General features: G+C 34.8%; 1 protein-coding gene and 1 long non-coding RNA gene across 3 annotated transcripts; one reads left to right on the plus strand and one right to left on the minus strand.

Annotated features, from left to right (window-relative positions):
- Positions 1-6,632: 6,632 nt before the first annotated feature.
- On the minus strand, positions 6,633-17,306 carry LOC110784468 (uncharacterized). Of its 2 annotated transcripts, XR_008932913.1 has the most exons (4): positions 14,901-17,306; positions 11,712-11,781; positions 10,833-10,878; positions 6,633-8,011 (listed from the first exon to the last, which is right to left on the minus strand). It is a non-coding gene; the product is annotated as an uncharacterized lncRNA (long non-coding RNA). The 2 variants fall into 2 exon arrangements; XR_008932912.1 differs by lacking the exon at positions 14,901-17,306 and having other exon boundaries at positions 11,712-11,851.
- LOC110784467 (uncharacterized) lies at positions 11,822-12,492 on the plus strand. The gene is made up of 2 exons (XM_021988922.2): positions 11,822-11,954; positions 12,057-12,492. The coding sequence occupies exons 1-2, from the start codon at positions 11,900-11,902 to the stop codon at positions 12,302-12,304; spliced, it is 303 nt and encodes a 100-aa protein (XP_021844614.1). The 5' UTR covers positions 11,822-11,899; the 3' UTR covers positions 12,305-12,492.
- Positions 17,307-17,480: the final 174 nt, after the last annotated feature.

The following is a 17,480-nucleotide window of genomic DNA, read 5'->3' on the forward strand; positions in this document are numbered from 1 at the left end:
AAATCAATTGGTGATAGTTGTATCAATATTATATGTTAGTCATTCTCCCTTTTTTTTTTGATGCGAATGAGCCATAAAGGTGGGGATGAGAATCGATCCCAATATCACCCGGAACCGGGATAAAAGCTCTAATCAACAGAGTTATCCCTCACTCTCTTCCTCTTGTTTCTCCATGTGGACAGTTAGTCCAGATTCACGTGTGTGTTATTTTCTTAACACTCAGTACTCACCAATACTATTTGCCTTTGTTCCTGTTTTAAGACCTAAGTAATTTTGGTCAACGTACAAACATTAGGAATTTGTAATACTTCACCCCTTCTTTTTTAGTTGACACACTTTTACTTTTGACTATATTCATATAATCGATTTTGACTATCAATTGTGATTTATATATAAGAACAAAAGCTTTTATGTAAGACCGTCTAACGGTTAGACCACTTTTTAGTACTAATTAAAATAGTGTAAAACATAACTAAAAGTAATAAAATCATAACTAATTGAATAACAAAATAGTTAAGGTATAAAGACAAATAGTTAAATTTAGGAGCCGAATGGTTATTATTTTTGAACAAACTTATTATTAACTAAAACTCATAAAATCTTAACTAGTTGATCTCATTGTTTAACTAATCAGTTTCATTGCTTAAATAATCAGTTTTATTAGATGACAACAAAGTGGTCTAACCGTACGTTAAACGGTCTTTCCTAAAAGTTTGTAATATACGAAAAAAATATAGTTATGTGGAGTCTTGTTAATATTGTCTCATTGTATAGACTTGTAAAATCAATTTTTTTATAATTTTTTCCGTTTTGATACTTAAACATATTAATTATTGAAACATTGCATTGAAAAACTTTTAAAAAAAACTTGTTAGCTAAAAAAGAACGAAGGAAGTATCTATTACCTAAGTATTTTTGTCTTCTTATTTTTCTCTTTGTAATATTCATATCCCCCCCCCCCCTTCCACCTATTATAGAAGTATGTTATACAAATTTAATTTGCTTAGTGTTTTTGAAATGTGGTTAATTTTGATACATATGAGCAATGGCGGAGCCACGTGGGTGCAGGGGGGTCCGCCGACCCCTCAAAGAAAAATTTAAAAAATATATAGTTGAGATCTAAGAGACCTGTTATAACGTAATCCCTCCGTTCTTTTAAGTTGTTCCCCTAAATAATGTGGGTGAGAATTAAGAAAAATAAAATCTTGGTTTGTATGTGGATATGAGTAATGACTGGATGTAAGAATAATGATAGAAAAGGGGAGAGAAAATAATCCCACCGTTTCTTTTTGTTCTTTACATTCATTTTTAGGTGTCTCAAAATATTCTTTACATAATTACATTTTCTTTTATATCATCACATAAATATTTTACTTTTCTATCAAAATGGGTTTGGATTGTAAGGTGCATTTCTCCATATATCAAAAAGGGTTTGGAGTAGTTATTTGCACATGATTCATACTTGGGATTTCATCTGTTTTCCCAACGTTTACAGAAATGTATGAGATATTATGCAAATTTACATTACAATCACATCTACACGCAAGTTTACTTATTGACATGTTTTTCAACGTATATTTTCACTTTTCTTTTGCGGTAGGATTTTCAATGCAATTTTAGGTACATTTTTCCGGATGAAATTTTGACAATTTTATTTGATGAATTCAAATTTTACTTGCCAACCGAACAATAATGTGAATAGCTCAAGTGGAAAAACACAACATTTTTTACGTCCAAAAAAAAAAAACACACACATGCCATTCTATTTTTCTTTTAAAAAAAACAAATATAAAGTTACACGTTTATCTGTAGTACTAATCGTCGGTAAATTAACTTGTTTAAAATTGATGAGTATTAAAGTTAGACTTAATCAAAAGTATGCTAGTAATGTCCGAGCCATGCTTGATTTAACACATATTGATCTGATCATAAATTGCTTTTTTTTTTTTTGAAAAAATATCTTAGGAATTACTTTGTAATTTACATAACACACTATGTTTTCGGAAATATAGTTTAGCATGTTCAAATTTATTGTGATGATTCTTTTTGAGGGATTCAAGTACAGGCAAGGAGTATATACTACTCCCTCCGTCCCGGAATACTTGAAACGCTTTCCTTATAAAGCCGTCCCGAATTACTTGCAACGTTTCTAAAAATGGAAACTTTTATTAATATTATATCAATTTCTCACTAACCCAAGGATCCACCTACATCCATACTCCCTCAAAATAAAATTAAAAAATACCCCACTACCCCACTATCCCACTATCTATATTAAAAAAAATACCCCACCACCAACTACCATCTAATTAAATAATAAGTCAATTAAAATGCATTAAACTATGTGCCGATCAAAGCGTTTCAATTATTTCGGGACGGAGGGAGTATATAGATAGACGATAAAAAATTAACATATTCCCATCAATTTTTCCCTTCTTATATTATGAAGTACTCGTAATTGTTTATGGATACACTTTTTAAAAATTTACCTGATTACGTTTATACATTATGAGTGATTTTAAAGAGATAATTTTCATTTTTAAAAAAATAAATAATTTTCACTGTTATACGAGGAAAACTTTTAAATATTGAAATGCAGTTTCAAAGCAACAAGGACAAGACAATTATTACCCAGTTCGTAAGGAAAATGACAATGGAAAAGAAAGGAAAATAGAGAAACATAGTTTTTCGATGGGAATATTATTTACAAATTGGAGTATTTTTTTTTTTTTCATTTAATACATAGCTTTAATGTAGGAGTGAAACAATGTTGCAAGACCATGACTATTTCAACTAATATTTTGCATCAAAAATAAACTATTACAACTAATACTAAGATCTCCACAATTCACTCCTACAAGTTTCAACTTTTCACTATTACTATAGTTTCTAATCACTCCGAACATTACTCTTAATCCCCAGAATTTTCAACTAACATAAATTTAGTAGAACATATAAATAATTTCTACATTTTAATCATAAATCATAACTATCCTTCCTAATTAAGCTAAGAAACTAATTAAAGAGCTACAAAGAAACAAAGATCAGTTAATAATTAATTATTACAAGATATGGAGAAGAGTTTGTTGAAACCAGCATTTTGGGCCCTTGTCTTGGCATTGTTGTTGTTAGTATATTCACCTCTATTGGTCTATGCTAAAGTTCAGACAAACGAACTCAAATATGATTGGAGCAGAGGCGGATGGCGTGCACCTGTACTTCCTTGTGAATCAGAATACGACTGCAGATTTGCTGGTTGTCCTGCACCTATTTGTGTCTACCATGTCTGCAAATGCCCCCCACATTATCCAGAAATTTCAATGAGTTGATAATTAGCATTAAGAAATCATAATTATACATTAACTTGCTTGATTAGTTTGAGTTTGGTGTTTGTATCAAGATGCAACGACTTAGTTCAGTAATGTCAATCGATGAGGTGAAAGTGCTTTTTGTTGAGTTCTTGAAAATAAACACAATTCTTATGCAAATATAGTTATTTGGTTTGTGTATGTGAATATTTTTGTTATATTATCGGCATATTGGCTACAATGTAAGATGGTCGTGGGCCGGCCCGGCCCGAAGCCCTGACCCAACCCGACACGAAAAAAGCACGGCCCGATACGGGCACGAAGTCGTGGGCCCTGGGCCTTAATTTTTTGGAAAAAACACGACAAGGCACGGCACAACTCGACCCGGCACGCCAAAGCACGCTAAATTTAGTAAAATTAGCCTTATGCACGACAGGCCAGCCCGGCACGGTACGAAAGCCCATGGTCTTGGGCCGGGCCTGGCCCCTTTTTAAACTTTTCGGGCCGGCACGAAACAACATGGGCATAGGCCCGGTTAGGTGGGCTCGACCCGAAGCCCGACCTGGCCCAAGGCCATCTTTACTACAATGTAGAGCAAATTTTGTCTAAGGCTTTGTACAAGGTTCTAGTCAGACCGTGTGACAAGAGAACAATAATAAGCGAGTTTAGAAAATATGATTAGAGAAGATGTGCATTAACCAGGGCCCCGGGGTCCGGGTTTAAGTGGAATTTGGGATTAACAACCCAACCAATTCTAACATCCTTTAATTACTTTATTAGTTAAGTTAAAAAATGGGTGGAACAAACAATTTTAATTAGCAATACCATTATACCAATATGCATAATGCAGTTGGTTACAAAACTTGATAGTCATGCAAAAACAACAATTTACAAGTTATCTTGATTGAATTTGAACCCATAATGTATTGCCCATAAATAACAGTCTTCAGTTCCTATTCAATAATCAATTAATATTGTGTAAGATCAAAATTAGCTGACATGAAGAAGAAGACTTCATCAAAACCAGTAGTAGTATTCGCGGTGCTGTTAGTGGCAGCATTGTTCTTATCAAGCAAAGCAACATCAGAGTCTGCAGCAAACACAGATGTGAATGTGAATGTGGAACAGGTGCCTTGTTACAGTGAATATGACTGCAGGCTTACAGGCTGCGTAGCTCCCCTGTGTAAAAAGGGTTACTGCACCTGTCCCGGAAGACCTCCTATTCCCCCTTCTCATATCTGAATTATATTATATACTTCTGTAATTCATCTACACTGCCATTATATGTACAAATAAACTCAGTTGTCAATCCGTGGACTATGGACCCTGGTGCACATAGAGCATGGTGCACCACGTGCACCAAAAGAACACATGTGCATAAACAAAAGAACATGAGACTACGGCAAAAGAACATGCAATATAATGTTTTCTTTTTTGTTATAAAAAATCACAATTTATTAAAAATATAAAAAAATATATCAGAAAATAAGTCAGTTGCAGCTGCATCTGACAGACCATATCAGAAAATACATTCAAGATGATTATGCTAACTTTCTATAGTGCATTATGCATGGATAAATGTTGTTCTACGTTTCTGTTGATCCTTTTAATAAAAACTTCAGCAGATGACGAAAAGCATCAAAAGTAAACAATTTTATGCAGGTGAAAGAACAAATGCTTTTTACTAGACTACTAGTATAAGAGAAGGAAGAGACCTTTACATTATCCTGGGATTTTTACTATCTATTCGATCAATAGCCAACAACTGCAAGAAAATACATTGTAACGTCTTTGACAGAAACTCGAATATTTTATTGTTGTATATTTGCTCCTAAACAGAAAATTTCTCTATGAAAACACAAAACGACACAGAATATAGGCAAGTAGTCAAGTACATTTTCACAAGTTGCACCTAGCTAGCTAGTCAGGAACGCAAATTTGTTTGAGTGAAGAATATAATGCTAAATGGAAGAGAAGCATTTACATGAAACGTTTCCACCTTGTAAATCTCCGGTACAGTTCTGCATTTTCCTCTCATGACCAAATGTTATGGTTTGAGTTGTAAGAAATTGTTAGACAGGTCCTTTATAAGAATTTGTCTCTCACTAGTCACTAGATCCGCAACTATTCTAATACTAGGACAATGCTAAAGGTTGGAATCGCAGACAAAGTGTCTTTGTATATGTGACCCTCATTTAGGCTCCATTTGTTTCAACGAAAAATATTTTCAAAGATCAACCTAGAAAACAATTTTCAATAGAAAACAAGGGGAAATAGTTTTCCTTTGTTTGTTTTCTCACAAGAAAATTTATAAAGAAAAAGAACGTTGAATTGGAAATGAGAGGAGAGAAAAGGAAATGCAAGGGTTTAGAGTGAAATATGTGACATTCCTTCTTTTCAAAGGAAGTTAATTTTCACCTATAGAAAGTTATTTTGCACCTCTAGAAAAATCGTTTCTCACCCTTAACAAAACAAACAAAGAAAAATGGAAAAAAAACATTTTTTGGAAAAGTTTTTTCCTTCAAAATAAACGGAGCCTTACTGGTGCTTACCAACCATGTTAACTCAAATTCTTATTTACAAGTGGTGCACAATAATCGATAGTATTGCCTTTTTTACAATCTCATCCCCTTATCCACCACAAATCGACCTCACCCACCATGTCGCCGATCACCATAGGAAAAACAACTTGTGTATGACTTTCAATTTGTAACAGAATTATGATTGGCACAACAATTTGAGTACAAAACATGGAGGTTGTCTACATCGCTGGTAACCAGCGAAATAAGCACCCCATACCCACTTTAAAAAATAAAAAAGTTTGGAAACATGTCCCACCTTCAAATAAATGTGTAAAAGTGTTGTGAACTTGTTATATACTGTCATTTCTAATATAAATATTGTCATTGTTGTATATATACTGTCATTGTTGTATTAAAATACTGTCACAATCACCCAAAAAAAGGAAATTATGTATACAACTGTAATGAAATATAAAAAGTAAAGAGACCATTTAAATGAATGGATAAAAGTGTTGCATATTAAATGAATGGGTAAAAGTATGTATACAAGTGTTATATAAGTTTTGTCATCATTTGCATAAATACTGTCATTGTTGTATTAAAATACTGTCATTGTTGTACTAATTACTGTCACTTTTTCTCATATGTAGTACTTTGTTTGACTTTTCAACTCATGAGATGAAATTATCATTTTACCCCGGGTATGGAGTAATTATGCCGCTGGTTACCAGCGATGTAGCCTCCCTCCAAAACATGTGACTAGTTTTAAGTCACAACTAAAAAAACCGAACTACACATCTCATGCAAAAAGCAACACAGAAGATCAGTATAACTGTATAACCCCCTGTGGGCCCTCTCACGAGAAACACCAACTTCATACAATATCTTGTCTATAAATAACACTCCTGGCTGAATCACAAAACCTTACACTAAGCAATCAAAATAACAAAAGCACAAAGATTAAATTTAGCAAAAATGGCAAAGAACGCTTCATCTTACACAGCAGTGTTGGTGTTGTTGGCAACATTGATCTTATCTAGTACCGCTGTATCCCAAGTCCCGAAGACCGGTCATCATCCAACCACAGATGTGCACGTGCAAAAGGTGGCTTGTTCATATGCGTATGACTGCAGACTTACACCGTGCGTTGCACCCGTGTGTAAAGATGGTTACTGCACATGTCCCGGAAAACCTCCTTCTGGACTCTGAATTAAGTTGGGTTGTAATTTCATGGTTTCTGACAATGTATACATATGTAAAATAATGTCAGTTGATGCTGCATGATCACCATATATATTACAATAATGTCAGTTGATGCTGTATGATCACCATATGTTATTACTGATATAAACTAAAGTCCAGATGATTATACTATGTTTTCAAGTGCATTGTGTATGAAAAATTATGTTAAACAAATATTATCATTAGCAGATAAGTGCAAGAAATTGAATTGTATCTCTGTCAGAAGTTGATATTGCCATTCTACAATGTCAAGTACCACCAAGAGTTCCCCCAAACACTTCAGTGAAGAAAAGCTTCCTTTCGAAAAGCCATCCCCATTGAAGTGTTCCGAGGGAACTCCTGACAATACATGACTGCATTGTTTGCGAAACCCAAATGCATCTCAATTGTACATCAAATTTACGAGTCAAAGTTGCATGATAAATGTTAAAGCATCTTAGATAGTTGCACTGCCCTGAAATCAAAATGCCACTCTGAAATGTCAAGCACCACCAAGAGTTCCCCCAAACACTTCAGTAGAGAAACAGGAAGCCATACATGTCCCAATTGAAGTGTTCCGAGGAAACTCCAGAGGATGCCTGACTTCATTGTTTGCCGATACTAAATGCATCTCAACAGCAAATTTATAAAGAAAAATAAAATCACTATGTAGTATGTACTAGCCTTAATGATCATTTTATGTTGAGGTACGAAAGACAGTATAATAGAACCGAAATTCAGGCCAAGTGCAATATCACAAAACAGCATGTAGCTAGTCAAGTAATGTGGCTTTGGTAAAAAAGGGAAGAATATAATGTTAAATGCAAGAGAATCATGTACATAAATACTTTTCCACCTTGTATATCTCCTGTCCTTTTCTTCAATTTATTCTCATGGACATTCCACACATACTTGAATCAATGCAGCTTCCACAACCAGAAGTGAAAAACTTTATGCAACCTGACACAATTAAAATATCCATCAAGAAAAAGGAAGATTTTGTTCATTCTATGCGATAGCTCGACCAAAAAGACAAACAGAATAATATTCTTGGCAAGTTGGTTCTGTTTCTCATATTACCCACAGACGAAATACCTAGCTACATAGAGAAAAAGGTGAAGGTTAAAGGGCATTATTCTGCCATCTTGCCAAGTAGATTCTCGACTAATCCAATATGCATTTTCTAACAAGATTCATACTACCCCTGTCCAAAAATCAACTTCAGGCTTTGCATTTTCTAGCCATCTTAAAAGTAAAAGAGAGAAATACATATTTTTGGCAACCTTTTACTTTATTTATCAAGTGTCCCCTAGATTATCCTAAAGGCCTAAACACTTCGATGGAAGCTTTTGACAGAGCTCGAGGGGACACCAATAGGGGTTTAAGTTTAAAAATGGCATATCAATGTGCAATGGAAGCTTTCGAAAGCATATGACTGCAGACTTACAGAGTGCAAGGCACTACCAATTGACTGTTGGTTCAGTGGTGATTGAGGCTGAACTTGGTAGGGAGGACCTGTGTTCGATCCCCCGCAACAACAATTGGGAGGGGAATGGAACCTAACCACTCAGAACTGGCCCCGAATCCGGATTAGCCCTAAGGGTGAACCGGATGGTACACCAAAAACAGAGTGCAAGACACTTATGTGTGTTCATGGTTACTGCACTTGCCGTGGCCAACCACCTCCCTCTGAAAATTAGACCATGATAATTTTTGCTGTTTGTATAAGATGTTCAGATTTTTAAAATACACCAAATAGTAAGTTAATTTGCTGCTGCTATAAAATCATATTCTGAATAAATATTGTCCTATACTCTTATGAATATCCGTGTTGCTCTTAGCTGTGGTTCACAAAAATCTCAAATTGGGTTCATCTTTTTTACTGAGTATTAGGGTAAAGCATGGACTGATAAAAATGCAGAAAGAAGTTTTACCAATAAGAGAAAGAAAATAGGAAGAGCAACGGAACACTAATCTAATATATATATATAAAGGAGGCACATTTGCTGAAATATTAGAGCGCCACCTAAGATTACTAATGGTTTCGGCCAATGAAAAATAAGATTTCTAATTTATTTTTGAATTAAAAAAATCGATTGCCATGTAGATAATTAATTAGGTGACACGTAGATATTTTAATTAATTAATTACTAATATATACAACTCCATCTAAAATCAAACACTATAATAATTATAAAAAAATCTAAAATAAAATTCATTCAAAATCAAACAAATAAAATTCATTATCCAATATTAGAGCGCCATGTAGGGAATCTAATGGTTTCGGCCAATGAAAAATAAGATTTCAAAATTAATTTTGAATTAAAAAAGTCGAGTGCCATGTAGATAAATAATTAAACACCACGTAGAAATTTTAATTAATTAATTAATAATATTACGCATATACAATTTCATCCAAAAACACACTCTCATAATTTATTTATTTTTAAATCTAAAATAAAATTTAATGCAAAATCAAAAACTAATTTAATCTAATACGAAGTATATATAAATTGGTATATACATAACGATTTAATAGAATCCGTGCATCGCACGGGCTCAAATCTAGTATTTTACAAACAAGGGATGACCTTATCCTTTTATTATTAAGGCTCTCATTTTGTTGTAACGCAGATTGAAACCTATTATTCACAAATTTGATAGGATTGGTGAGGTTTCATACTCCCCTGATTGAAGTCAACATACTACATCTAAATGACAATCCTACATAAAACTAAGACTATGGTAAGCTGATCAAAGTATCAAGAGATTGACCACATATAAACCTGACGGGGTTCCATCATAAAACCAATTGGTGATAGGTGGAGTAGCCCACCAATCTTATATATTAGTCAATCTCTCTCTATTTCTTCCATGTGGGATAATTAGTCCCAACTCATATGTGGGTTAATCAACTCAACAAAGTAACTGACAAAAAACTACTATCAAGAAATCATGCAAGTCTTGAACACAACTAAATGAACCTTCCAAAATAATTACCAAGCAAATAAAAGAAAAAAGAAAAGAATGCAGCAACAGTTCAATTCATTTAGCGTCACGTTTTAGAAAAATAAAAAGATAAAGCTAAAGCTTCAATTTTAGGACAGAAGATAGTGACATAACTATAGAAAGAAGGAATCATATTTAGCATAAACCTCAAAACGCAAAAGGAAAAACAAAGTTAGAAGAAAAAGAGAAGAAAGGGAAGATGGCATATTGACCACTCATTACTGTAGGTCTGTTGTTCTTCCCATGACCATGAATATGTCTAACAACTCTAACTTAGGCCAGGAACACGGCTAGGTTCTATTTGGACCGCAATCCAGAATATATTTCACTGACAAAAATTTCAAACAAGTTGCTATAAATAGCAAGACCAACACAAGTCTCATTCATCAAGCATTGGCAGTTGAACAATACATCAGGTGTTCCCTAGAGTTCCTCTGAGCACTTCATTAAGGGGAAATTTGCTTTACTCCTACTGAAGCGTTTGGGGGAACTCCCGGGTTCATCTGGTTACCCTATTTTTCCCCAAAAGTATCGAGGCTAGAACGCTAGGTGAACTATCTAGTATTCAGCCCCGCTGAAGGTAACATCAAAGGCATTTTGTTTTAGGGATAAATCTCAGTAGCTTAAGTAAATTATTATTTTCATATTTGTCTTGCATGAAAGAAAATCAACAATATGGACCTACATTTAATCCATGCAGATTGCAGAGGAATAAAGATAAAATGACTTCTACCATCTAGTAATTTCAATTTTTGATTTTACCACCACTTACATGCTTTACGCTTTCAGTGATTCGGACTGCTTCCAGATAAGTGAGCCTGAAATTGGGCAGAAGTTTCATTAATCATCAAAAAATTAGTGCTGTACATTGTAGTCCAATTCGGCATCAGTATGGAGGGAAAACATGGTTTGCATGTGGCACATTCTTATGCACACATGAAGCAACCAGGTTGTTTTACCGTAAAGAAATCGGGCTGCTTCATGTGTGCATAAGAATGCGCCACAAGTCCGGTCCAAAACCGGTTTTTAGATGGTTTTGGACCGGACCTGACTGGAAAATAATATTTCTCGAATCGGAGAACGTATCAGTTGTCTTTTCGATCCGGTCTGACCCATTAGAACAACCCTAGGTTTACCTAGAGTAATTAGGATAGATCATTATTGTAATGCACATTTTACAAAAACCTTCTTAAAATTTAATAAAAAACTGCTTTCACAGAAAAAAAAACTAGGAAGTATTTGTTTTAATAACAAATAATGGTCAAATTTAGCAAGGTTCAATCGTTAAAGTTAAAATATAATTGTGTAATCAAGTGGGAGCTCAGAGATATAACTTTTTCTTCAGTTCAGGGTTCGATTTTCATCACCCATGCCTCATTGCCTCATACTTATGGTGTTGTGGTGGTTATATCTTTAAAGTTACAATTAGAAAGGTGGAAGCTTAGGCTAAAAAGTAGGATGAAAAGTTTCAACAGCACAGGATATACATGACCTCTCAGATCCTTATACTTTACGTTCTCCTCACATGCTGGCAATATTTTTGTGACAAATCAAGAAACGCAAAACTGACCTTTCTAATTAATGATCATCACCAAAAAACAAAACTCTTGTTTACACCAACATGAATATACCCACAAAGTAACTTACATACCTAACAGAAATGTGAAAGAGAGTGGTCTGACTTTCCGGATGCTTTTTCGACGAAACCCCTACGGCACAACCTACTATGATAATAGTGGATTAGTGGCTATAAATAGCAGACAGATACGAGTAAGAAACAGAGAAGCAAAACAGATTACCTCTAACTCCAACAACTTTCCTAAATACCAAAACTCGACCATGGGAAAGACTGTCAAATCAGCACTGTTGGTGTTCCTCTTTGTTATCGCAATTGGTAAACAAAAAACATCTGTTAATTTTTCTATTTTTCTATTTAAATTATTTAATCATTTATAGTCTCACAAATGAAGTGCTTTCTTTAATTTTTTTTGAGCAGGTTTACCAATCGCCTACTCAGCAATGGACATACAGTGTTCCAGTCAATACGACTGCAGATTAACAGGCTGCCCCTGCTCAAACGGAAGGTGTACATGCTCAGAAATAAATTCAAAGGCACCACCAAAGCCACCATCATATGAAATAAATTCAAATTATCCACCAAAGCCACCATCAAAAATAAATTCAAAGGCACCACCAAAGGCACCATCAGCTGAGCAAGAGCCACAGAGTCCCCGTCTTCCATGATGGAATACACATAGACAACAAGACAATCCCTAAGTTGACCCTAAGAATAACTGTTATTACAATAAAACACGACCAGCATTATGGCAGGTCATAGAAATGATTACTGTCTGTATATTCAGGAATAATGTAACATAAAAAAGGAACAGCTTTTCAGTCAAATAAACTGTCTTCACTATTTGTTACTTTAACCTTCAAACAGAAATTTTTTGAGGACAAAGCTAATGGTGATCTATGCCCAGCTATGCAAATTTTCAGTAACACTAATTTACATAATTATGGAGATAAATATTACACTATGGAAAGTGGAAACTATAATTGGTGCTAGTGTAAATCCGGAGTGAAATGGTTTCAAAACCAATTACATAATTTCCTCCATAGTGCTAGTCTGCTAGATAAATGAAAATAACAGGAAACTCACTATTTTGGTGAAATGGTTCCTAGAGATCCGTATCACCAAAAGGTAAGAATTTTCTAGACGATGATAATGAAAGACATTGTGAAGCATATCATTATTTCATTGAAATGCTGGGTATAGCTCATTAGTTGAGATGACTGCAAGTATGTTATGCCTTCCTGAGTTACATCAGAACTGAAAGAAATTATCTGACAATGAAAGAATTTTTGGACAGGAGAAAGTTGCAAGTGGTTAAACACTTTATGAGATAAAAAGGGGTCTATAGTAAATCGACAGGTGCATGCATTAGTGAAGGAAAAACATATCGGGTTCTGAACTTCTGACAAGTAAAAGGAGTTAATATCCATATTCATCACTTAAAACCACGAATCAAGGGGTGTAAAATAAATGTTGAATGAGCACAACTGCACAATAGAAATAACAAAGGCACTGGAAGATGATAAAAGAAAGAATTACTTAACCATGAATAGTCCAATTCTGAACCAAGGTGAACTGATGATGCTTCGGGCTCTCATTATCATAGTCTAGGACAAAAAACCAGAACAGGAAACTGAAAAAACATCCTATTTCAATATGCAATGAGATAACCAAAATAGGCCAAACTAAGAGTGAAGACTATGCTAAGCTGAATGCTGATCATAAAAAGTCAAACAGCTACGTACACTTATCGTGACTGAGCAAGCTAGGGGGGTCACACAACAATGTCCTTGGCTTAAACATAAATCTATATCGTTGTTCTCTTCCTTCTCCTCCTCAGTTTTCTTCATTTATTTATCTTTCCCCCTTTTCGTTTTTCTTTATTCTCGTCTCTCTACCTCGAGATAACAGGATCAGAGTATCAGCCCCAACATCCGTTCACAGAGTTTATGGAAAGGGTTAAGACATCCAGCAACTACTATCACCATTGAAACCTATCATATATATAATGTGGTGAGATTTTCATAAACTTGTCCATCATATATAGTTCATTATTTTCGATAAATTCTTAGGACCTCTCTCTATAGTTCCTAGTCAATATTTAAAAACAGCCTTTAGTAAATCATTGTTCACCAACCTTTTCGTAGTCTGTCATATCAATTAGTTGCAACTCTTGCAAGAATAAGTTTTTTGTGAGATAATGCAAGCATGACTTAGTAGAGCTACTCTTGCTGCTGATTTATTGCACAACAAAGTAGTGTGATTATTATGACTTATGAGTTAGCTAGTAAAGAAGAACTTCATAGGAGGAATACTTATAACTTTTATTGTTAGATGGTGCAACGGTAATGTAGTTACAAGAATGACTACATTTTCTACAGACATCAAAGCGTTGAGGGGATATGTGAACACAAAAATTCACAGAAACCCCCATAAAGTAGCTCCGCGTATGCTACAGTGTTTGTAACACCGGAAACAAAATCTAATTATGAATATATGATTTTTATACAAATGGGAAAAATAATGTGTTGGTATTGAACAGAAAACCAAAAAGAAAATATATCTAGCATGTTCATTCGATAAGAAAATATATTTATATGTTCAAGAAAAATACTTCACTGAAGTTTCTAGGCACAAAAAAACTATAAATATGAAGTGCTTTTAATCTAATAAACATCGTGTTACAGTGTCAAGCACCACCTAAAGTTCCCCCAAACACTTCAGCATACAAAAGCCTCCCCTGGATAGGGCCTATATAATTGGTGTGTCCATTGAAGTGTTCAAGGGAACTCTTGAGGGCACCTGACTGTGTTGCTTGACAATAATTAAAGCCCTCTAGTGCAAATTTATACTGTGACGTTTTTGCTATTATTCTGGAGTAACTGAAAGATCCTGAGAATTTAAGATAAAACGAGAAAACGTAACCAAAGATAGACTATGTACAAATGCAGAACATGAACCTAGTCAAGAATATGGCTTTGGAGAAATATGAATGTGCAGAATATAATCCTGAAGGTAGTGTTCCTTTATCCACCCTTTTTCTGTCTCCAGTCCCTCTCTTACTTCCCTTCTCATGGCCAATTGACCCATGCTCCATTTAAAGGAATGCAGTTGCACAGCAAGAAATAAAAACCATATGTAATGTCAACCTATGAATATCCAACAAAAAAGGCATATTGACCACAAACAATATCAACTTTGATTCTGCTTTGCACTTAACCATGAATATTAACTCAATGCATATACAAAAAAAACGGAACTCACAGGGGAAATGGCTTTGGGGAATATGAATAAGTATGCCCTGTGCAGGTTAGATTACTGAACATCCGACCCTGATTTCCAACAAGATACAAATATTGGCAAGATGTTGAGTGAGATTTTAGATTTGTAAGTATAAGCGTGAAAAAAAAAAATATTGGCAAGTAAAATTGCAATCTTTTAATTTCATCACAGCCTCATAACCCCCCTAGAACTACCTCAAACGCTTCAATAAGACATCAGGACCACCAATTAAGCAGCCAAAAGAGACATGTGTGTCCTACTGAAGTGTTTGGGGGAACTCTAGGGATCATTTTTACAATTCAAAGAAACTAAATGTATAAGCTGCATTTTCTCATTAATCAAAGTACAAGTGTTGTGGGTTTTTCCTGTATTTTAACTACAGTGGATAGACAGCAACAAATCATAGATACCTAGGTTTGGGATGTTTTATTTTATGTGAGTATTTGGATTTTGGACACTTCGATTTGTTCTTCCAATTTCTATAATTAGAATATTTCACCTAAGTAATGCCTTTCTCCTTTCTCAGAAAGATTTTAACATGGATGTGTCAGCACTTACCACTCTCATGGCTTAAGCAGTTAAGCAACCTAAACTCGTTGTTCTTGAACACGTCTGGATCGCCTGTAACAAAAAAAAACAACCTGGATTGCCTGTAAGGCAGTTTTTGCTTAGAATTTCCTTTCAATGTCCTTAAACTTCAAGTGTTATCGCGCACTGCATGAGTTTATACCACAAAGTCGCAAACATGGGACAGACTCATGTCACGTTGCCAGTAATTGCATCAATAGGCAATTATTTTACTGTGCCCGTATCTCACTCTTATGACCTGACATATTGTTATATTTCGTTTTTCGTTGTCTGACCTCTGGATCTAGCCCAAGAAATTGAAGTGTCCAAGAACCCTAGTACCATCTCTATGTACTAGAGAGCTTAGAAGATAACTTTAGGATGTCTCACATCACCTTTCAGGATGTCTTTCAACATCGCTTATATAGTTTCTCAATACTTTTCCATTTCAGGGATCCAAGGTTTGCAATTCCAGTACATTCTCCTCAAAACAACACCTTCCACTTTTAGTTACCATCACATGAATCCTGAAAAGAAATATCTGAGCTAGTACCGACCATCCATATACGCTGAGCGTCCTAACACCAATTGTCCTCAAATATTTTCTAGAAGAAGCTTAGGTATCAAAACCCTGCCTCATGATCCCTCACAACTCACAAGAAAACCTCAAAACCATCGCTCTAATCGGGAACTCTAGAGTCTAGTCCAAGTTCTTTTCAAGCTTAATGAAGAGGTTCACTACAATCATACAGTGTTTATATAAATATCAATATCACCACTCAACTACTTGGATGTTTCCTTAGGTCAAATAGCAATATAAATTAAATGATTGGTAATTGATTATAACCTTTAATGATTGGTAATTGATTATAACCTTTGTTCAGAATCCCTTGATTCTGTGCAAACATGACTTAAATCCTATTTATCAGAAAGCATAACCCTTAAACTCTAAGTAGGATCCTTTTTGAGAGATCCTTCAATTAACCACACTATCATAAGTTATAGCCTTTGGCTTAGGGGATCAAGTCATCTCAACTTCTATTCACTTTCAAATGCACAGCACAGGTTCACTACATATGCTGTAATCTTAGAAAATCTCCACTCAACATCTTGATCTATCCAAGGTAATTATTAAGTTTCTCTTTTAGGTTGCCTCAACATATTAGTATTCTACTAAAAAAGTTTCTCTTAAAGTTTACTCGTAATACTTATGTTAAACATTTCAGATTATTACCAAGTAGATTTAAGTCGAGGGTTTACGATGAGGCCTAATATGTTATAGGTTACTGTATATAAATGGCCTGTAAACCTTCCTCTTGACAAATGAAAGCATGCCTTCCGACCAGTAAACAGATAAATACGTTTTCTTTATCAATAAAACATCAAAGAATAGATTGACGAAGGGGGTTAACATTAACCCATTGTTTAAATTAAACTTATTTCAGAATATAGACCACATCCATGTATACATTTAAGAATAAAAATAAAAACACCCAACAGCATTTTTGCAAGAGAAATTTAGCTCATATTTAATCCTCCAACAATAACCACCTGTAGACACCTACTTTTGTCCCCATTCCCGAAAGGGAAAGGTTCGATGAAAACGTAAATCTCCACTTGACAACGCATCTCCTATAAAATAAACGAATCTCAATTCCCCTTTTCATTTCACCCGAAACCTGCTATTTATGGAAACCTGCTAAAAATAGTAACTGCCGTAAAAGGTGGCTTCTAAAAGTGGCAAATCATAAAGGATAGAAACCTGTCAGAATTAGGTGTTGCATTCCAACATAAATCCTAAATGAGATAGAAAACTGCGAGAATCCTCACTAGTAGAAAAAACCCTTATTGCAGCGGGCTTTTAGACCCCTGTTGCAGCGTACATCGTATGCTGCAACTGGGGGGCCTGCAACAAGTCTGAACTTGTTGCAGCGTACATGTTCGCTGCAAAAAGTGATTTGTTGCAGCGGGCTTTTAGATGTACGCTGCAACAAG

Source organism: Spinacia oleracea, chromosome 1, assembly GCF_020520425.1.
Source record: "Spinacia oleracea cultivar Varoflay chromosome 1, BTI_SOV_V1, whole genome shotgun sequence".
In the NCBI taxonomy this organism is placed as follows: domain Eukaryota; kingdom Viridiplantae; phylum Streptophyta; class Magnoliopsida; order Caryophyllales; family Amaranthaceae; genus Spinacia; species Spinacia oleracea.